The following is a 23,634-nucleotide window of genomic DNA, read 5'->3' on the forward strand; positions in this document are numbered from 1 at the left end:
TTTGATTGGTTGGTAAGTACTTCAAGACATCATGTGAATATGGGGAAACTGTATAGATGCAACAAAAATACATTCGACTCACCCACTTTATTTCCCTTAATTCAGTCTCTCTGAATGAGTTGTTCGAGCTACCCCAGTCTAATCTGGTGCAGGATGAGTGGCCAGAGCTGGAGGAAGCTGACATTGGGTTGCTGGACAAGAGGTGTCCAACTTCAGGGGAAGGGTGAATGATAGAGAAGCTTGTAACCTCTGTTCATGAGCATTGGGTTTCACTCTTCTATGGACTTTAGGAACATGGGCTGGCATCTGTTGTTCGTTACAGTTTTTTGTGCTTCCCGAATAGCATGAATTTGGTTGAAAGGAATCATCAATAACGGTTATTAGGCAGCCAGATGTTGGGGAGAACTGGAGGAACCAATCTGGTTGAATAACATCAGTGGGAGTAAAACAATGGTCAACACTTCCAGCCAAAACCCTTTCTCAAAACTGATAACCCTTGATGAAGGGTTCTGCCTCGAAAGGATGAGCTTACTTCTCCCACGGATGCTGGTCGACCTGCAGAATTCCTCCAGCAGACTGGGTTTAGCTTCAAATCCCAGCACCTCCTGTCTTCTGTGTGTCGCCAGATGTTGGAGAACCTCGTCTCACTTCCACCAGCTCTTGGTTTCAATTCTGCTGCAATATATTTTCTTTACATTCCCAATACCCGAAAAGAGTCCTTCATTTTTTATGACAAATTCCTGATTTTACAGCCTATTGAGTGCAAATGTTCAATGGAGATAACATTACCTTCCACAAGAAGTATAGAGCATTTTATATTATCATTCCTTGAAGCATAGAAGGTCATTTTGGTATTCTGTGTTGGCTCCTAGCTCTTCCTAACTGAATAAGCCTGAGATTTTCCTTCTTGTATCCAAGGGGGAAGAGTGAGGCAGTGGGAGATAAAGAAAAAAACGGAGAATGAGAGACAGGAAGAAAGTGAGAGTGACCAAAAGAGATGGAGAGAAATGGAAAGAGAGAAAAGACAGAGAGAAAAAGAAATAGAGGATGGGAAGAACTGGCGATTAAGGCCATGAACTGTTGGATGGAAAAGTCAAAGAGAAAGAGAGAAGGAGAAAGTTTGGAAATAGAGAAGTAGGAAGAGAGACAAACACAGGTTCAGAGAGGAAGTTGGCAACACTAAAAAGGAGAGAGAGAGATTGGAGACTAGGAGAGACAGAAAGAAACAGATGGAGAAGGAGTAAATTAGATAGTGGGAGGTGCAGAGTGAGGTCATGTGTGAAGGGTTAAGCTGAGAAGTGAAGTCAGTGACAAGAGAGGAACAAGTGTGAGATGAACAGAAGTGGCAGCAGTGGGTGAACAGGACACCCCTCCCTGAACATACAATAGGGAGGACAGGGTGGGGAGCAGGCTGGAATGTCCTTCCTGTGCGACCTCAGTGCACCACATCCAATGCTCTGTACGTTCCTTTTCCCCTAATTCCAGCATCTGTAGCTGACTGATACCCTGTATCCACCATGTCACTGGTTGCAGAGTTGATTTGGAAAACCTCAGTCATTTATTGGTGCTCCCTGGATTCAGCCATTTGCTTCTGATTTTGCTCATGTGTGAGGCCACTGTCAGACCAGCCTCCTGCCAACTCCTGCTGTGCCTCTAGTCCAGGGATCTTTTTCCTCCACAGACAATAACCCCTGCTGAACCAATCAAAGGGAATGTCATTATTGTTGGCTTTACATGAACTGAATAATCTTCATGTTACTAATGCAGCAATTATCCATAAAGCCCATCCCAGAGCCGGTGATGGAATTCTGCCACACTCAATGTGTTTGATGTCTGACCACGAGTCAGCTTTTCTCCTTAGTGAGCTCATGTTTACATTCCCCTTCACTTTCTCAACTGTGCCACAGATGTTGAAGGCTGAGAACTGAGCCAAGGATCAGGAGGGTATGTCCCAGAAACTCCAGGCCTGACCAATGGTAGTCCTTGGCAAGCACCAGTTATAGAATGGTGAAGGTGTGCCTGTCAACACATGCCCCTGCACTTACAGCCAGCACCATCGCTGGCCAGGAAATGTCTGCAGTGGCCGTGTGAGCACCTTGTCTTTTATTTCTTTCTTTTCTCTGTCTTAAGGTTAATGGAGGATACTCTTTTTAATGATGTTATAACAGAGCATAGAAAAATGCCATTGGCAAAGTTAGTATTGTTTTATGAAAGGGAATTCATGTTTGACTAGTGTGTGTGAAGAGGTAACCTGTGCTGTGGGAACTGGTGAATATCCTGTATGTAAATTGGCAGAAGCACACAGAGGGCTGGAGGAACTCAGTGGACTGGACAACATCTGTGGAAGGCAATAGACAGTCAACATTTTGGGCTGATACCCTTCATCAGCAATGGCCTGAATCATTCTGACTGACTTTGAACTCCTCCATCAGAACTCCTTTCAACCTTACATCCTTCATATCTGTCATCTCTCTTCATACATGAGATTATAAGTCTTGGGTTTGTGACCTCACTGAATGCTGTTCGCCAACAGCTCCAAACATTTGAAAGCTTAACCAGTGAACTAAAGATGTTTGGAAGAGAGTTGAGCTTTCACAGTTTTGAAGGTTTTGACAATGCCTCATTGGTGAGTGAGTTAGCTGCAGGAAATGAGAGGTTTAAGATCACTGACAATATCCAAGAGCAATGAGATTTCTTTTCCAGTTAGTGTTCCTGAATCTGGAATTGTGCATGGTCCTTGCCCATGGAATGATATCCTTTGCCACAGAGGGAGCACAGCGGACATTCACTGGACTGGTTCCTGGGATGGCAGGATTCTTGTCTGAGGAATAATCGGGTTAACTCTGAGAATGACAGGAGATCAGATTCGAACACATGGGGTTTGACAGGGCTGGGTGTGGGGAGGATGTCTCCCAGACAGGAGGTCCAGAACCAGGTGTCTAAAACCAGCCTCAGGATGCAGGTCAAACATTTAGGAATGAGCTGGGGAGAGATTTCCTCCCTTAGACACAGGTGAATATGTGGGGCTCACTGCGGACATGGAGGCCAAATTGTTGAACCTATTCCAGAAGGAGATGCCATGCAATGCATGAATGTACAGGAGAAGATCAGCAGGTCACAGAGGTAAGGCTTTTCTCTTTGGAGTGATAAAGAATGAGAGGTGGCTTAATGGGGGTTATAAGGTTATGAGGGGCTTAGATAGGGTGGACAGCCAGCACCTTCTTCCTGGGTCAACACCAGTATCTGCAAAGTTTCTTGTTTAACTTCAGAAGGAGGTAGATAGATTTGTAAAGGGATCAAGGGGGCTGGGAATATGATGTTGTGTTAGAGAATTGTACTGAGCAGCAGGGTAACCTACTCCTGCTCCTATTTTTCTGCCCGAAGTTTCTACGAATGCTCTCCAATACGTGGTGGAAATAGATCTCATCACGAATCGGAAGAAAAGGTTTGAACAGACACTGGATTTTGGGCATTTGCATACAAGCAGAGCCACACTTTGGAAGGCAACACATGAGTGAAGGGCAGAACTGCCTTCTGTACCATATTACTCAATTGAGGCCACAACGCCCTGACCACATTTCAAAGAGCAATTATTTGAGTGGGTAGAACCCTGAGCTCCTGGGGAATGCACAGAGGTACTAAACTCCACTCCCCCTCCTGGTGGAAGGATGCTTGTGTCTTGGTGGTTGGCTGAGGGGCGTCAACTCAGAGGCTAGGACTCTGCGTACACTGCTGTTGACACAGCAGTGATTCAAGAAGGCAGCCACTTCCCACCATCTTTATAAGGGGTGTACAATTTAATGGTGGCTCAGCCTGCGAAGCCCCAACCACCTGAATGAATTAAAAAACCTATCAGAGCATTATATGTGCCCTTCAAATGCAGTGGTGGAACAGGTCATTTGTTTTGGACACAACTCCAAGCCCAGATGCAGTTCCCACGAAAAGAACTGAGCAAAAACACCCATAAGTGGCAATGATGAAATTACTTCTCAGCATTTACTATTTCATAAATAACGGGCAAGCACAATCCATCCACCCCAGTCACATACCCCATGGATCCTGTCGGTTAAACAGCCAGGACAATTTCCTTCCACTTGTTGACCTGTCCTTTATTTGTATATAACCTCACTAGTCATAAGGCCATAAGACATAGGAGCCCATCGCATCATCCTCTCCATTCAGTCATAAGCTGATCCATTTTCTCACTCAGCCCCACTGCCCAGCTTTCTCCCCATAACCTTTGATACCATGGCTAATCAAGAACCTATCAATTTCTGCCTTAAATACACCAATGGCCCGGCTTCCAGTACCCACTAGCTGGAGATTCCTTTGCATCTCTGTTATAAGTGAACGCCTTTTAATCTGAAATGTGTGTTCTCCTGTCCGACACTCTCCCACTATTCTGGCCAGTTTGCAGTGAGCTATAGCCACGGACAAAATGTTCTCCCACATGTGAGTGATGTTGTTCAGGTAGCACAGCAAGGTCCCAGAAATGAGATGATTGTGGTTGTCATGGAGATTGGGAGATAAATATTCCTGCTCTTCCTCAAACAGATGGCATTACTTTTCAGCTTCTTTCTCTCACACCTGTATTTACCTATCACCTTCTTACCTGTCAGCCTATGTTCCCCTCCCCTCACCTTTATATTCAGACATCTGCCTGATTTTAAGCACTCCAAGTGAAGGGCCTGGGCCTGAAACTTCGGCTGCCTTTTGCTTCCTGTGGATGCTGCAGGACTTGCTGAGTTTCTCCAGCTCATTTGTGTACTGGACTTGCAGGTGAACTTGCAGGGGGACAGTGCCAACTGCATATCTGCTGTCCATGTCCCTGATGTGTCAATCCTCTTTAGTACTGCAGCGTCTCTGATCGGCAATGGTGGGCCAGTGTAGGTCCAGTCGCTGGAGTGGAATGCGAACCCCCATGACCTTTGTCTCTCCCTGCAGGCTCTCAAAGATGCTGATGCCCACTCCCTCTGAAAGAGTGACAGGACCCAATGAGATATGTGACTGGGTAGTGAATGGACTGTGCTCAGCCATTCTTTATTAATTCCTATTAAATGCCAAAAAGTCAGGTAATCACTGATATTTTATAGGTTTGTGTTTGCTTCTTTTTGAGGGACTCATGTCAGAGGCTGCTGTGGAGGAAGACCACAAGCTGATAAGGTTCCCACCAAATCTGCATGTCTGGTCCGGGGATCTCAGTCTCGAGGGTAGTCCTCCTGGCTGAGAAAGTGTTGTGAGGAGACAAAGTTCAGGTGAAGGGTGAGATGTGGGGACCTTATTCAAGGGGTTGGAAGTCCTCGAGATTGTCCACTGTTCTGTCATAGATGTGTTCAAGATCAGGGTCAGAGAGGGGATGATATGGGAATTGCAATGCACAAACATGGTGGAGAAACTCAGCAGGTCACACAGCATCCAGAAGGAGTAAAGGGTAACTGACATTTCAGGCTTGGACCCTTCATTAGGTATAAACAAACACAGGCACCTGATTAAAAAGATGGGGGTGGAGGAGAGGTGGGAAGAAGAGGCAGGGAGAGCCCAGGCTAACAGGTCAGAGGTCATCGGTAGATAACAGGAGGGAGGGTAGAAGAGAAAGAAACTGAGAGGTGATGGGAGAGGGGAGCTCTCTGATAGGAGAAGGAAGGGAAGGGGATGGGGAGCTGGAGGAAAGGAGACAGAGGGACAGGGAAAGAAAGAAACAAAGGGTTAATGGAAATTGGAGGTCAATGTTAATGCTGTTTGCTTGGAGAAAGCCCAGACAGAATATAAAGTATGGGAATTGGAGGGTCCTGAGGCACTGTTATTTGAGAGCAGACTGGATGATGGAGCAGACCCAGGACATGAGACGCCTCCTCTCACTCCTCTCTCCCAGTGTCCTCACATTTGTCCACTGCAATATTCATTTGCTGCATCCTTACCCAAGCTCCCACTCGACTGATCATGAAACTGGAAATGCAGCTGAGGAGGCTTCAGACATTGAGTCCTGTCCTGGTCCTGAGGCTAGGGTTGTCTCAGTCATAAATAGTCATATGGGAAACAAGTGCCTTATCATAGAGGAACCAGTTGAACACAAAGACAGACCAGTGGGAGAAGGAAAGAGGTATGCCAATGCTTATGGCTTGATGAACAGTCATCCTTCTCATCATATCAGGCATAGAAGATGTTCAATTTGTCTGGAAGAGCAGTGTCAATTGCCATTAACTCACAAGGCTGACCTGTGATCCGTAATAATCTTGATCCCTTGCCACTTGTGCCTTGTGTTAGGTGTTGCACAGCTGTCTGTGGATCTTCTGTGCATACCCCTGCTTTTCCTTCCAGATTGCATGGGACAGTTCAGCCCTGGTTGATCTTAGTCCATCCTACACCCTGTCCTGGAGGTAGCATCACAAGCACTGAGAAGAACTCAGACTTCTTCATCCGACCATGGTTTCTGGTTAGCCCTGGTTATGAAGCATTTGATCTCAGTGACATCCTCACTTGCTGATGTTGCCAGTTACTGAGCTCATGTACTCTACATGAGTATATTTACATGACCATTGTAGGTGGCCACCTCCCTGAAATAGCTCCATTCCGTGTTATCAAAGCAATCTTGCAGCACTGATGTATGCTCACCACCACCCACCCCCCCCCCAACCCCCACTTCCAGCCACATCCTGATCTCCCTGCAAACTGACCTAGTTTGTTTTGTATGTTGGAGTTAGCAGAACAGATATATGATCTGAGTAACCAAGGTGGAGGCGAGGTGCAACTTGGTATGCCCCAGGGATGTTGGTGTATACCCAACCCAGAGTGACCTCTCCTCTGGTGGCGAAGTTTACATGTTGTTGAAACTGCGATAAGATCATTTTCAGCATGGTGTGATTGAAGTCATTAACAACAATCATGGCATCTTTGGAATGAGACTACTATATGCTGTGTATTGTTTGTGTATGTGAGTGCACCATAGTCTGGAGAAATGCTGGTTTTATACTGTCTGTACAATCAGATGATAAAAATTTGAATCTGAACTAGATTTAATGGGTCATGGTTCTACAATAGTTTATGAGCCAGTTATCTGACCCCTCATTTGAACAATCATGCCTTCCCCTTCCTGGGAATGTTGGTACACTGAGGCAAATCTTGATGCTGATTTTAAGCTGCCTCAGATACAGGTATGTGATGATCTCGAATGAGTTTTAGAGTTCAAAGCCCCTGGGATAAACAGGACCCAAGCTTCGGATTTGCGGAACTGAGGCCATAGTTACATAACGGTTTTATCATAGTCATGTTTCCAATAAGAATTCCTGTCTTGTGATAAGTTACTGCAGGAGTAATAACCATGCAATATTTTCACAGATGCCCTGGTCTACAGAAAGTGCTATTTCACTCTCATAATATGGGATTATACTGATATAGGGGCAGCACAGTTAGTGTAGCAGTTAGTGTGATGCAATTACAACGCCAGTGATGTGGGTTAAAATCCAGCACTGTCTATAAGGAGTTTGTACTTTCTCCCAATGACCTGTGTGGGTTTCCTCTGGATGTTCCAGTTTCCTCCCACCCTCCAAAACACATGGGGTTGGTGGGTTAATTTGGTGTAATTAGGTGGCATGGGTTTCATAGGCTGGAAGGGCCTTCTACCATGCTGTGAAAGAAAATTAAAGGAAGGTCCTTTGTCTAGAATAACAAACCATGAAATACTAGCTAGAAACCCAATGGACATGAAATGAGTCTTTTATATATGTACATTGCCTTCTTGATGTAACCCTATTGTACAGATCTATCACCAATGTATATAGTGTATATAGTTACAGTATCTAGACTGTGCTTACAGCGATTGGGTGAGAGCTTAGCTACGCCTACTGTCTGGGCCTTAAAGGGTTGTGTCCCTAGCCAGGTCGGATCATTCCGGACTGGTCAGCCACCTGTGAAGAGCTCCTGTCTTTTGCTAATAAAAGCCTTGGTTTGGATCAACAAGTCTTTGATTCTTTCAATGAGCTCTACACCCTATGCTTGGGATATGGGCCAAGCCAGCATTCATTTCCCATGCCCAGTTGCCCTTTAGAAGTTGGGATGAGTCTGGGAATTTATCCACCTGTAGAACATTCAGAGTGTGTTCAATTTCTTCTTCCTGATCCAAATTTGACAATTCCAATGCAAGCAAGAAATTGTCTATTTTAGCAGGGACCCCCACCCCGATTCTGATTTATACAGTTCTTTATAGAATTTACTAAATGTATCATTTATTTCTTTTGGTTTATACAAAATCTTGCATTTGAATCGCATTAATTGACCTTGAGACCTCTTCTGCCCTCACCTGCCAGGACAAGACTTTATAGGCCTTTCCCCCCAACTCATAATACTATTGCCTTGATCTTAGAATCGACCTTTCCATTTTGTATGTTTGTAACATATTGTATTTGAGCTTTTTATTCACTGAATCCCTGAACTTGTCTTCAGATCCCGATCTTTGATATTCTTTTTCCATTTGAACTATGTCCTGTTCCAACTTATTAATTTCCTTCAAATACCTCTTTTTTTTCTATCCCTGTAGTATATCCAATTATCTGGCCCCTTGAATAAGCCTTCAGCGTGTCCCAAATTAAAAAGTGATTGTCAGTAGAGGGGCAGTTCATCTCACAGAATAGTTCTATCTGAGTTCTAACAAAGCTAAAAATTCCGGCTTTCCCAACAGCAATGAATTTAGGTGCCATCTATTCACTGTAGCTTACTTATCTGGCATTATAATAGAAAAAGTCAGTGGCAAATGATCTGACAGCAGTGATGCCTTGTGCTCAGACTCCACTATTCTACCTTGCAACAGGGCTGATGCCAAGAAAAAAAAAATGTTAGTGTATGAATTGTGTTGTCTCGAGTAGAAGGAATAATCCCTTTCCTTTGGATTCAGCCTTCTCCAAGTATCTATTAGGCCTTTCATGAAGACCAGTGTGGAGCTAGCCACCTTGGCTCTCATCATGATGGGATACAGACAAAAGTTGAAATCCCCTCTAATCAAGATATTCTCACTCCCTTCGGCTTCTTTCAAAAATATCTCATATATATAGGTTTCATCAACAAAATTCAGGGCATAAATATTCATGAGCATCCAGAACTCTAAATATAGTTGATAATGCATCATTACAAAAAGGGTGGGTTCCCCATTAAATTTTATAGAGATTTTAAGGACCTTTTAATGCCCCTTCTTATGAAGGTGGTGGATCAGGCAGTGGAAATGCATACCCTCCTGGAATCTTTTTTGACAGCAAATATCACAGTGATCCTGAAAAACGTTAGGGATCCATCAAAGCCCACCTCCTACAGGCCTACATCACTATAGAATGCAGATATAAAGGCCAATAGGTTGGTGAAACATTCACTGAAATTGTCAAATCTAGATCAGGCTGGATTCATTAAAAAAAGATAAACTGCAGATAACTTAGCTAGATTGCTTAATATAATATGTCTGGCACAGTTGGGGGTGGACTAGGGAATGGCTGCATCTCTAGATGGCGAGAAGGCCTTCAACAGATTGGAGTGGGACTTCTGTTTAAGGTACTGGAGAAATTTGCACTGGGACAAATATTTATAAATTGGGTGAGGACATTGTATCACAAACCCCAGGCCAAAATTATCACATGCGGGCAGATGTTCCCATTAAGTAGATCTAGTGGACAGGACTGCCCTTTGTTGCCAGCTCTGTTTATATTGTACATTAAGTCATTGGCAGAATCCATTCGGTGGGATCCAGACATAAAAGGGTTCAAGGTGGGCCCAGTGGAACACAAAATCAATCTATTTGCTGATGATATGTTTGTATATTTGATAGACCCTGGGGAGTCATTGGCCAAACTGAGGACCTCACTGAAGGATGATTGGAAGATCTCAGGATATAAAGTAAATTTGGACAAAAGTGAGATTATGCTTTTGACTAAAGGGAATTACACTTATCTTTGTGAGGTTTTTCAGTTGTTTGTTTTTCCAGACTCTTTTGTGTAGTCTTCCAAAGGCGCTATTTGCCTTGGCGAGTCTGTTGTCTATCTCATTGTCGATCCTTGCATCTGATGAAATGGTGCAGCCGAGATAGGTAAACTGGTTGACCGTTTTGAGTTTTGTGTGCCCGATGGAGATACACTCCTGTTCGGCTCCGAATCATGGGTCCTCTACTGGCACCACCTACGGCTCCTAGAACGCTTCCACCAGCGTTGTCTCCGCTCCATCCTCAACATCCATTGGAGCGCTTACATCCCTAACGTCGAAGTACTTGAGATGGCAGAGGTCGACAGCATCGAGTCCACGCTGCTGAAGATCCAGCTGCGCTGGATGGGTCACGTCTCCAGAATGGAGGACCATCGCCTTCCCAAGATCGTGTTATATGGCGAGCTCTCCACTGGCCACCGTGACAGAGGTGCACCAAAGAAAAGGTACAAGGACTGCCTAAAGAAATCTCTTGGTGCCTGCCACATTGACCACCGCCAGTGGGCTGATAACGCCTCAAACCGTGCATCTTGGCGCCTCACAGTTTGGCGGGCAGCAACCTCCTTTGAAGAAGACCGCAGAGCCCACCTCACTGACAAAAGGCAAAGGAGGAAAAACCCAACACCCAACCCCAACCAACCAATTTTCCCCTGCAACCGCTGCAATCGTGTCTGCCTGTCCCGCATCGGACTTGTCAGCCACAAACGAGCCTGCAGCTGACGTGGACTTTTTACCCCCTCCATAAATCTTCGTCCGCGAAGCCAAGCCAAAGAAAGAAGAAAAGGGAATTATAAACCCTACCAACAGGGAAGCCAATTTCAGTGGCCACAGGAAATCATTAATTAACTAGAGATAAGAGTGGACAATGACTTATGCAATGTATACGTTAAATGTTCTCCCTTTGCTCCGGAAGATTGAGGAGGACTTGAGTTAGATGGAGAGCTCTGCCCATAACATTAGTGGGTAAATTGTATAACAATGAAGGTGATGCCAATATATTTTTCAAACGCTGCCCATTCCGTTGCCCTGGTGGTTCGACAAAATGCTCAATAGACCTGTCAGAAAATTTTTGTGGAGTGGGAAGATGGCTGGAGTCTCCATGAAAAAGTTGACATAGGAATATAAATTAGGGGGTCTAATTTCAAGAAATTTTATTGAGCATCTCAAACAAGGTTTATCTCCTCTTTCTGGGCACAAATTGGACTATATTCAATAGGGAAAAGGATAGCAGGAGAGTTTATATACAAATGGAACACCAAATTAATATCCATAAAGACGGATAACCCCATATTAAAACATGTATGCCAGACATGGCAAAAAATACATCATTGTATTGCATTGAATGTGGGGTTGTCTCCCAATACGTCCTTGACCCAGAACAATTTAATACCCATGACATTAGGCAACAAGATCCTGTATGCGTGGTGGCAGAAAGAGATCAGGTGTATCGATGATTGTTATGATCTGGGCAGTTAGTGTCATTAGAACAGTTGAAGATCAAATTTGGACTTTCCAAAAGTACATTCTTCTGCTTCCTGCAATTAAGATCTATTTTAAGAGACAAATTAGGACCAACAATGACTCTACCAGAGTGTAGTGCCATGGGAATTCAAATTTGACAGGGAAATGTGTTTAATTTATTTCAAGGATGCATTTCCTATTCTAAAGTGAGGGCTTGAAGCCGGGATTACACCAGTTGAGGGAAAGAATGGAGTTGGATTTGGGTACAACAATTAATGAACATTGGTGGGAAGACTTGTGTCTAAACTACATGTCAAGGATTGTCAATGCCAGATACATGCTGGTGCAGTACAATTTCCTGCATCAATTATAACTCATACTGCAAAAATTACATAAATCAAAGTCAGAAATTTTGGAAATGTGCTTTAGATGTGGTGTAGAGGTAGGAACCTTTGTTCTTCTGGGTAGACTGAGGGGACATCCTGAAAAAAATTACAAAAGTGGACTTTCCACAGGATCTGGAACAATTTCTTCTGGGAGACATTGGTGAAGTGCAGTTTATGCTATCCAAGCACTAAATTCAGTTGGTGAAGGTTGATTTGTTGGTAGCCGGAAGTGTATAGTGGTTGCGTGGAAGTCCGATTCTCAACTTAGTATTACATGATGGCAGAGTTGCGTTCCCCTGGAGAAGATTATTTATAACTTGAGAAAGAAGAATGATACATTCATTGAAGTTTGGCAGCTGTATCTGAGGCACATAGGTACATAGATATGATCTATATCACACCCCGCCCCCCGCGCCCCCGATTAATGAGATAAGAAATAGGCCATCCTGCTAGCTAAATAAAGGAGAGAGTGAATTGAAGTTGTGGCACAGGCAGCGTGTTTTAATTTTAATTTTTATTATTTATCCTTTACCCTTTATGGTATATTTAACACCCAGGGTTCTTGATCTTTGAGGAAGATTGTGGATCCCGTCGGTGCTAGACTTTTTTTTATGTCATTGTGTGTTTGTATAAGTTGAGGGAAGTTGGAGGGAGGGGGTGGGAAAAATGCTGGACTCTAAATTATATTGCGTGACAAAAAATGTTTTGTATTGTTTGTTTGCATTTGAATGAGTCCTTGAAAATAAAATATTCCAAAAAAAAAGGCAGGGGTGAGTCCATCAGTTCTGCTGGTGAAGGTGGGTGGTGTTGAGGAGGGATTTCCAGAATCTAAATCCAGTCTTGGATGGGGAGGAACCTGAAAGGTGATGGCATTCCCATGTTCCTGCTGACCTTCATAGTCACAGATAAAAACACAATGCTGGAGAAACTCAGCAAGTCGAACAGTGTACTTTATCTAGCAAAGATAAAGATACATAACCAATGTTTCAGGCTTCATCAAGGTTTAACAAAATGTAGGCAGGCACCCAAACAAAATGGTTGGGTGGGAGGAGCAGAGAGAGGAGCACTGTCCCACAGGCAGGAGATAACAGGTGGAAAAGAGAGGGAGGGCACACCAGCAAACAAGAAGCGGAAGGATGGCTCTGTGAATGGAGAGGGAAGGGGGCGGAGAGCTGGAGGAAAGAAAATGAGGAATGGGAAAGAGAGGTACAGTGAAGAGTAGGGAAGCAGAAAATGGAGAAATCGATATTAATGCCATCCAGTTGGAGAGGGCCTAGTTGGAAAATTAGATGTTGCTTTTCCAATTTACTGTTGGCCTGGTTTGCATTACATGAGGCCACAGACAAACATGTCAACACGGAAGTGGGGCGCAGTATTGAAATGGTTAGCCATTGGGAGATTCCTATCATTGATGCAGACAGAGTGAAGGTGCTTAGTGTGGTGATCTCTTAGTCTGCTTTCGGTTTCTCCGATGTGGAGAAGGCCATAATGTGATAAAGGAGGAAGGGCATATCAGCAAACAGCTGGAAGGAGAATGGCTCTGTTAAAGGAGAGGGAAAGGGATGGAGAGCTGGAGGAAAGAAGGGGATAGGGAAGAATGGGAAATAAGCTAGCAGAAACATCCCTCCCCCCACCATTTTGTTTGGGCGCCTGTCTACATTTCGCTCACTCCTTGATGAAGAGCTCTAGCCCAAAAAATTGGTTATGTATCTTTATCTTTGCTGTTTGACCTGCTGAGTTTCTCCAGCTTTGTGTTTTTACTTCAGTCATGGTGTCTGGAGACTTCTGTGTTTGCTATTGATAGTCACAGGCATGGGAGATGATGTTGAAGTAGCCAGGGCAGATATCTGAAGTTTTGTTGTAGCCACAGTGTACCAGTGATGGAAGCCAGACAATGGGTTTCTTTGTCCTAGATGGTGTTGATTTTGTTAAGGGAATATAAGAAATAGGAGCAGAAGTTGGCCTTCTAGCCCATTGAGCCTGTTCCGTCATTCTATATCACGGCTGGTCTGCCCGCGGATTGAACTTTTCTCCATAACCCTTAATTACCCACTATGCAAAGAATCTTCCCAACAGTGTCTTAAATACATTTAGTGGGACAGCCTCTACTCCCTCCTTGGGCAGAGAATTCCACAGATTCACTACTCTCTATGAAAAAGTTCCTCCTCATCTTTGTCCCAAATCTTGAAGCTATGTCTCCTTGTTCTTGTCTCACCTACCAGTGGAAACAATGTTCCTGCCTCTATCTTGTCTATCACTTTCATAATTTTATATGTTTCTATGAGGCAGCACTTCCGCTGGTGTGGTCCTAAGAGAGTGGGGATCAGAGACTCCCCTGGTCCAACTGCCTGGTCCTCATGTCGGCTGCTCTATACAGGCTTCAAACAGCCTGTTAAAAGAGTCAATGAGGTTTTCAATTAAAATTCTGCAACCGTGGAACCTGTACCCAATATGCTGGTGTTTGTGCTAAACAACAGCTATGAGGAGTTGCAGACTCTAGGAGAGCGGTGGACTGGTGCAGAGCACCAGAAACAGGGAGAGTACCCACCGCTGAGAATGAGAAACAGAGGAGATGACCACACTATTGGACCAGAGAGCGGCTCAGCAGCTGAAGGATCTCACAGGACGATGACCACGGTAGCTGACCAGTGAGGAGCACAGTGGCTGAAGGGTCCACACAGGCTGCAGGCAGTCTGTGATGCAGTTGAGGGACTCTCGGAACCAGAATTAATGAGGGTACTGAGGGAGAAAAGGGCTCCCCAAAGACCTCGGGTGCTGAAGGCTTCTTGATCATGTTGGAGTTTTGGATCTGGAGCTCAGGTTGCCAATGGATAGAATAGGGATGTGTCTCGGAGAATTGGAGGCGAATTCACAGACACTCAGTGTCTCTGAAGCGATTCACTTTTTTTCTTCTCTTTCTCTCTTACTGTAAGGGGCGCCGGACAATACTAATGACGATTCTTTTTTTGCAGAAGGAAATTTTGTGTAATATTACATTTTCTGTATTATTACATAACAATAAAGAAATCTTGAAGATTCCTCTCTCATTATTCTGAAATTCAGCAAGTATAATCCCAGCTGACTCAATCTCTCCTCATAAGATAATCCCTACAGTTTTAAGAATCAACCTGGTGAATTTTCTCTGCCCAACCTCCAGTGTATTTTTTTTCAAGAGACCAGAACTGCACCCAGTACTCCAGATGTGGCCTCACCAGTACCCTCTACAGTTGCAGCAGAACCTTCTTGCTTTTAAATGTGATCCCTCTCGCAATGAAGGCTAATGTTCCATTTACCTTCTTGATAACCTGTGACAACTGCAAACCAGCCTTTTGTGATTCATGCTCAAGCACTGCCAAATCCCTCTGGTCAACAGCATGCTGCCATCTTTCAGTATTTAAATACTTATCTGATCGTACATCCTTCCTTCTAAAATGGATGACGTTACATTTACCAACATTGTATTCCATCAGTCACTCTCTTAATCGATTGACAATATGTGTCTCTGCAAGCTCTCCAGTGTCCAGATGTTTGGATTAATGCAGTCCAGACTTACAGAATGTTTCATTGGCCTCCAACTTGTGCCTTGTATTTAAGGTTTGGATGTGTAGAACCCCTGTAAAATTCACACCTAATCCTACATTTTCAAATACTTGCAAACTTATTGAAACAATTAACATGTTTTCCAATCCAACCTCCTACTGTGACTCTGGTTTTGTTTCTGTGGAAAAAAAGAAGATATGTAATTACACCACAAGTTCACCAGGGGTTATCACGGTGACCTTGTATATAAAGTAGTCCAGAGCTACAGTCTAGCCTTCCAGGTTCGTCTTGCAGAGACAAGATCTCTTAGTGTACATTTTAGTTTATTAAAGCTGTCTTATACTTGCATTGCTGGTGTGGTTATTGTCAATACAACTTGATTTGCAAAAAAAAAAAAATCCCATGTTTTATTTATTCTGGACAATGCATCATGGAATGAAGATTCTGATATTCTCTGTAGAGGAATCTAGGAGGCTTCAGGGAGAAACTTGTTGAGTCCAAACCATTTTGAAGGGGGAACTCCGGGAGTGCTGTAGGCAACTCTACTTCCCTTGGTTCTGGGATAATCCTCAGGTGTGAAATCTTACCTCAAGTAGACTGCTAGTTACCAGAACATATACTTTATAAGTGGGATGAAAAACTGGTGCAATATAGAAGTTCACCAGTACTGCATCATTTACTCAACATATGGAAGAAGATTCTCGTAGAAAGGAAAAAAAACAAATTTCCAACTACCAAAATTATTATTGACGCAAAATCAACTAATCCCTTTCACAACTAATCTTTTCCTTTATAGAATGGGAGAGAAAAGGAATTAAAAGAAGAGAAAACTTTTTTTGGGAAATAATTTATTAACTTTTGAACAAATGAGGTACAAATATGGAATAACTCATGGTACAATGTTTGCATACCACCAATTGAAAACCTACTTAAAGGACAAATTGGGAAGCAGATTGAGGTTACCAGAAGGAAGCAGCTTTGAATATGTGATTACAGACACAATGATAATTAAAAGATTTATAACAAACATGTACATCAAGCTGCAAGAGAAAGAAAATGATGAAATAAGCTGTAAACCCAAACAAAAGTGGGTCAAAGATTTAAACATAAAGATAAAAAATGAAATATGGGAAAAGTTATGCTCTGGAACTATGAAAAATATAATAAACATGAGGTTACGCATGATACAATATAATTGGTTACACAGGCTATATATCACGCCCCAAAAGTTAAATAAATGGGATCCAACATTATCAGATAGATGTTTTCGCTGTAAGAAGGAAACGGGAACAACAGTACATGCAATTTGGGCATGTGAGAAAGTGAAAAAGTTTTGGGAAGATCTAAATCAGGTATTAAATAAATCACAAAAAGCAACATACCAAAAAATCCAGATATTTTTCTTCTAAGTAATATAAGAAGTAAAGAATTAGGCCTCAAATTGGATAAAGCACAAAAAAGATTTATTATGATAGCCTTAGCTGTAGCAAAAAAAATGTATAATATCAACTTGGAAATCAGAAGAGAGCCTGAGAGTACAGCAATGGTACATGGAAATGAATAAATGTATTCCATTGAAAAAAATAACATATAATTTAAAAAATAAAGTCACATTATTTGAACAAATTTGGGAACCGTACATTGAACACAACAGAGAGGACTTACCGCGGACCTCCACCCCCTAAAATGATAAAATGAGAAGAAGACAAAATGACCTGATCCAGTGTGTAAAAGTAGATGACACAATTTTCTTGTTTATTTTCATTGTGTGATGACATTGTTTAATGGTTTTATTGTGTTGTATATGTTGAATGTTTTATGGGTTTGGAGGGGGGTGGGAAGGAGGGAGGGAAGGGAGGGGGGAAGGAGGGGAGAAAATGACACTGCGTATATTTAAGAGGGAAATGTTTGTATGTATTTTGATTGATTTGGTTCATAGTGTGAAAAATAAAATTAAAAAAAAAAGTAAACTGCTAGTTAGGCTGGAATATTTTGCCCATACCTACCGGTCCTCGAGGTGTGGCTAGCTTTTGTATTGCCACAGGTTGTAAGGCTAAGGTCCTCCCACAGTGCTGTTGAATAGGGAGTTCCAAGATTTAGACCCACGACCTCTAAATACTAATAAAATCTCCATTGCTTTGTCAAAAGGTTTATTTTGCTTTCTTCCCCCATCAAATCACCTCCTTTATCTTCTTCTCCCCACCCCCCTGTATCGTCCCATCATCTGCTTGCCTATGCTCTTCCTCCTTCCTCTCTTCCCCCCCCCCCCACCCACACCTTCTTACTCAGACACCAGCCTATTTTTGGTACATCTCACAAAGGGCTCAGGCCTGAGACATTGCCGTTTACTTCCAATGGATGCTGTGTGACCTGTTGAGCTTCTCTAGCAGTTTTGTGTGCTGCACTGTTTATCAAAAGGATGATGTTCTGAGCTCTGGCAAGATACTTCTTCTCCCCTTCTTTGAGTGAATTTCCTGCATTTGTAATTCTATAATTTGGAGGAACAGAATAAGGCCATTCAATAATCTTGAGTGTAGTTTCTCCTTGAAGAAGTCTCGACTTACTGTGTTGGATCTCAAGTTCAAGTTTATTATCTGTATATATATATACAACCAGACAAAACAATGTTTCTCCAGACCACAGTGAACACACATACACACACAATATACTGTACATATCATCACATATGTATGTGAATAGATCATTTAAAATAAATAAATAAACACACGCACGCACACACACACACACACACACACACACACACACACACACACACACACACACACACACACACACACACACACACACACACACACACACACACACACACACACACACACATAGGATGCTTTACTAGGTGATGGGATACCATCTTACAGCCTGGGAAGAAATTATTTCCCAGCCTGGTTGTCCTGATTTAGATGATCCTGTACCATCTTCTTAATAGTAATGGGTTAAAGATACCGTGTGCTGGATGGAAAGGGTGTTCAATAATTCTTTGAGCCCTATTTAAGCAATGCTCCTGGTAGATGTCCTCAATAGAGGAAAGGAGGACTCCAGTGATCTTTTCGGCTGTTTAAATGATCCTCTGTATTGACTTCTCCTCCATTGCTTCGCAACTACCAGACCACACAATGATGTAGCCAGACAGGACGTTCTCAATTGTGTTCCTGTAAAAGGTTGTCAAGATGGGAGCTGGTAGCTTCGCCCTCCTCAACCTTCTCCTGAAGTGCAGTCGCTGATGTGCCTTCCTGACTAATGAGGTGTTGTTGTGGATCCAGGATACATGGTCATTTATATGCACACTAAGGAACATTGTGCTCTCCACTCTCTCCATGATGGTACCATTGATGTGTAATGGAGAATGGTGAACAGTTTCTCCCTCAATTATACGCATTCTCTTGCATTTGGAATGAATGTCCACTCCTGAAAAATGGGATCACATGACCCTTGTCAACTATTCTTTAAGGGGGCCAATAAGGTTTTAGGTTTAAATCCGTTTGTCATGCTAACTTGGGTTAAGATTGCAAATCCCAGGGATTGCTCTTGAGAACGTCAAAGGATTCTCTCTCTGGCTCTGAGGCTTTGCCTTTGAATCATGGATAAATATTGATTGAAGTCCTAGGCTAATGCTGAGGGAGGGCAGCTCTATTGGTCATTGAGATGTTCAACTGTCTACTTTCTCAGTAAATGAAAATAATTCCCCCTTCACTATTTTGAAGAAGAACTCTTCCCTTCCCCTGGTGTTCTGGTCAATATTTACCCCTCAATCAACATCACTGATAAATGATCAAGCAGCCATGTGGGATCTTGCTGTGCACACTCTCTCACATGTTCCCTACATAATAGAAATGGCCACTCACTGGGAGCACAATGTTGGTAAAGCACTTCAGGGAAATGCTGAGATCGTGTAAGGTGTTGTACTGATTGTAAGATTTCTTTAGCTTATTAAGGCCAAGCCTCTGAGTGTATGTACAACACATGGCCCTTTCTGGAGCTCAAAGGCCAACCAGTGTCTCTGTGGGGATAGTCAAACTCTGCAGAATTGTACTGCTGCTTAGTGAAGGGCCACATCGAGTCAGGAGCATGAGAGGCAGCCAATTTATCAGCCCTTTGGTCTGACACCCATGCAGATTCTAGAACCTTGAGAACTGGATTTACCCCTGCCAGCTCAGTGACTGTAGGTGGGAGAAGCTAGGGTAGTTCCCCTTGAAGGAATGATGGAAGGTTTAAGAAGTTGCACAAAATACTAAATAGTTTGGGAAGGGGAAATAAGGACAATTAGTTCAAGGGCAGTGACCTTAGCACAGGGATTTATAGGCACTGGCCAGCTGTAATTTGGGCTAGACGGAGCACATTCATCTAGTGCTTCCAAACAGAAGCAAAGAAGGTTGAGACCAGGCAAACATGTGGGGCTGTGTGGAGAGAACAGGCAGAAAGGGACTGATTGGAAATCTCTCCAAGAGTTGGGCCTTGGTGGAAATGTCTGATGGGCTCTGTGGCGACACCACAAAACCAGGCAATGCCAGCCCCATTGCATGACCAGTAGTGACCAGATTCATTGGCTCGCATGCCAAGTGGAAGGGGTGCATTCCTTGGCACTGGGTGGAAGGGGGAAATTTAGGAGTTCCTAAACATTTTAAACTTTAAACTTTCTTCCTGTTAGTCAACTTTGAGAGCAAATAATGGAGAAAATCTACCCTTCAAAAGAATTTAATTCATAGTGATTTAGAGACTAACTTGATTTTATTGGGAACAAATTTATTTAATGGATTCCTCTTGTTTGTAGATGCCATGCTTTAGAGTTAGATGCATTCTTGAAATAGAACATAGAACACTGCTGCACAGTACAGGCCCTTCAGCCCACAATGTTGTGCTGACCTCTAAAAACCTACTCCACCATCAATCTTGTAGTCCATAATCCCCCAATTTTCTTACTCCATATGCCAATTTAAGGTCCATATTGTACCAGCCTCCACCACCACCCCGGCAATGCATTCCATGCACCTGCCACATTCTGTGTAAAAAATCTTTACTTTAATGTTTCCCCTAAACCTTACTCCACTCACCTTAAATAGTTGTCCTTTGGTATTGGCTACTGCTATCCAGGGAAAGAGGTGCTGACAGCCCACCCTATCAATGCATCTCATAATCATATGCACCTTTACTGTCACCTCTCATCCTCCAGTGCTCCTCAGAGAAAAGCCCTAGCTTGCTCAGCATTTCTTCAGAAGACACATCCTTCTATTCCAGGCAGCCTCTTGGTAAATCTCCTCTGCACCCTCCTTAAAGCTTCCACATTTTTCCAATGATGAGGTGATCAGAATTGCACACAATATTCTTAGTGTGGTCTAACCAGAGATTTATAGAGCTCGTTGAAAGAAGTATACTTTACAATTTGGTTTGGTTTTATTATTTAATTACCAACCTCCTATTTGTTGTGATATCTCTAGAGCTGCAGAATGAGGGAAAATGACTGTTGCGATTATAATTATAACTGTCTGTCATATTGTAGTGAATCATGTTGAAGTTCCAGCTTTCTCTTCTCTTTGTTTCTATTTCTTGAATTTTGGAGCCATTCTTTCTTCTTTGGCTTGGCTTCGCGGACGAAGATTTATGGAGGGGTAATGTCCACGTCAGCTGCAGGCTCGTTTGTGGCTGACAAGTCCGATGCGGGACAGGCAGACACGGTTGCAGCGGTTGCAAGGGAAAATTGGTTGGTTGGGGTTGGGTGTTGGGTTTTTCCTCCTTTGTCTTTTGTCAGTGAGGTGGGCTCTGCGGTCTTCTTCAAAGGAGGTTGCTGCCCGCCGAACTGTGAGGCGCCAAGATGCACGGTTTGAGGCGATATCAGCCCACTGGCGGTGGTCAAAGTGGCAGGCACCAAGAGATTTCTTTAAGCAGTCCTTGTACCTCTTCTTTGGTGCACCTCTGTCACGGTGGCCAGTGGAGAGCTCGCCATATAACACGATCTTGGGAAGGCGATGGTCCTCCATTCTGGAGACGTGACCTACCCAGCGCAGTTGGATCTTCAGCAGCGTGGGCTTACTTCATTATCAAAACATCTTTTTTTTAAAGCTGTTGTCTTAGCTGTTCCCTCAGTCCTGGGCTGGAGCATCATCCTGAATCACACTGCTCCTGTTTCTCCAGAGATCTGAGGCTGTTGCCTCTGCCACAGGAAGGAGGGATGCAATCCACAGATGCACAGTTGACTTTTCAAGCAGAAATAACAGGAACTTTATCTTGCTTGATTGTAACCTCTGGACACTCAGTGAAATGTGACAGATTCTCCCAACATTTAACCAAATGATTTCTCTGCAAAATGATCGTTGCTCTTTTTGGGTTTTTTATGGTCCACTACCTGTTGTATTCGTGGGCAGGTTAACTTGCCTGAAGAGTGACCAAAACAAAGTTTTCCATTGTATTTCGGTATCTGCCCATCAACAATTCAATTATTTTATAACTATATTTCAGACCAGGGATCTCCGACCTTTTGAAGGTTGAGGACCAGATAACAAAACAATATTATCAAGGTTGTTGTAATAAATCAGAGTGGTGACTCCTGTTTGCACAGTTATTGTGGTTCCTGATCGACAGCTGTGACTGATAGCAAGTAATCAGTCCTTGTATGAAGTAGTTGTTTCTGATTGCCTATTTTCTTCTCAATGATACAGTGACACACCAGCAGATTCACTGTTGATGTTCAATATGGGTTCAGTGTAATGACTACTGAAGATGGCAGTAAAACTCAGTCTTAATTGGAATCTAGTGCCCAAATTCACCCAACAAATAGCATCCTTCGATTTTCTCAACCTATTCCTCATTTATACAGTGGTTAATTAATTCTGTGGAATTCAACTCATTTTATTTTCTGATGTTCTTCTCAGGTACTGGCACAGTGGAGTGGAGACCTGGGATAGATCAGCGAAGGCTTCAGGGGCTGTGATATCCTCCTGTGATTTGCCTCCGTTCTTGTGTAACAACTTTTTGCCCACATCTGTGCATAGAAGTTGTATTTGCATAGTGTGCTTTGAAACTTTGGATGACCTTAAATACTTCTTTATTGTATATTTACTGCAAATACAGTGTCTGCAGACTTTCTGGTTGCACTTTAAACACTTCTACCCCTATTTATTATTTTTTAATCTAAATCTTGCCAGAGCAAAGCATCATTTATAAATCTATGAGTTTTCCCATTTAGTACTAAGTGGCGATTACTTTTGTCTCATCGATAGCTGCCCCATTGGTGGCTCACAATCTGGCTCAGAGGTTGTGGCTTCAAGTCCTGCTCTGCAGAGCTGAGCTATAAACCTGAGCTGATGACCTAGTGCTGTACAGAGGGAGTGCCACACTGGCAGTCTATCTGAGAAAGTGCAAGCAGGCTTTTCCAATGAGGTTGAGTGAGACAAGAATCAGAGAACATGGCTTAAGGATGAAAGGTGATATGTGTAAAGAGAACATTAGAGGAAAGGAAACCTTTACATGGGGTAGCCAGCTGAAGTGGTGAATGCAGGCTCAATTTTGACTTCTATGAAAAATTTGAACGGGTACATGGATGGAAGGGATATGGAGGGTGATGGTTGGGTGCAGGTCAATGGGTCCAGGCAAACTAACAGTATGGCACAGACTAGATGGGTTGATGAGCCTGTTTCCATGCTGTAGTGTTCTGTGGTTCTAGGTGGTCTTTCTCAGATACTGAAGTGAAGTCCAGTCAAGTGGGTGTAAAAAAATGAATCACTTGCGGTTGTTTGCAGAGAGAGCTGTGGAGATCCCCTTGGCATCAAATTTAATTTTTAGTCAGTGGCATTAGACCAGGCGATTACACTGCTGCTCACAGGAGCTTACTGTGCACATATTGGCCACAGTTTAGCAGGGACTATAATGGGAATGAACTGGCTGTGAGCACTGTGTGCTGTTGTGACGGGTCAGTGTAGAAGGCAGGAGGTTGCTGTTTGGTGCCCGTGATGGCCCTGGACTTTAAAGCAGGACCAATGATGGGATACTTCCCCCGGTCTAGGCCAAGTGTCCTGCTCTCTAATAGTGTCAACATGACTCTCAACAGCTGGAGACCTACATCCAGGACAGCATGAAGAGTGAGCTAGCTCAATTGCAGCAGAACGCTGTGCAAAACCACACATCAACCATGCTGGAGATCGGCACCAGTCTGTTGAGCCAGACAGCTGAGCAGACGCGCAGACTGACACACGTCGAGACACAGGTGAGATGGGGGGAGTGGGCAGGCCATATCACACAGTGAGAGAGAGCTGGAGTCTGTCTTCTTTCAAGTGGCACATGG

General features: G+C 43.3%; 1 protein-coding gene across 1 annotated transcript in view; it reads left to right on the top strand.

Annotated features, from left to right (window-relative positions):
• LOC138752685 (angiopoietin-1-like) overlaps positions 1-23,634 on the top strand; it is a 169,158-nt gene that overhangs the window by 84,171 nt on the left and 61,353 nt on the right. Inside the window, exon 2 of the mRNA XM_069915406.1 lies at positions 23,401-23,556. Within this exon, the coding sequence (XP_069771507.1) occupies positions 23,401-23,556 (156 nt within the window). The remainder of the gene's footprint in view (positions 1-23,400; positions 23,557-23,634) is intronic.

The sequence above is a fragment of the Narcine bancroftii genome, chromosome 2 (genome assembly GCF_036971445.1).
Source record: "Narcine bancroftii isolate sNarBan1 chromosome 2, sNarBan1.hap1, whole genome shotgun sequence".
In the NCBI taxonomy this organism is placed as follows: domain Eukaryota; kingdom Metazoa; phylum Chordata; class Chondrichthyes; order Torpediniformes; family Narcinidae; genus Narcine; species Narcine bancroftii.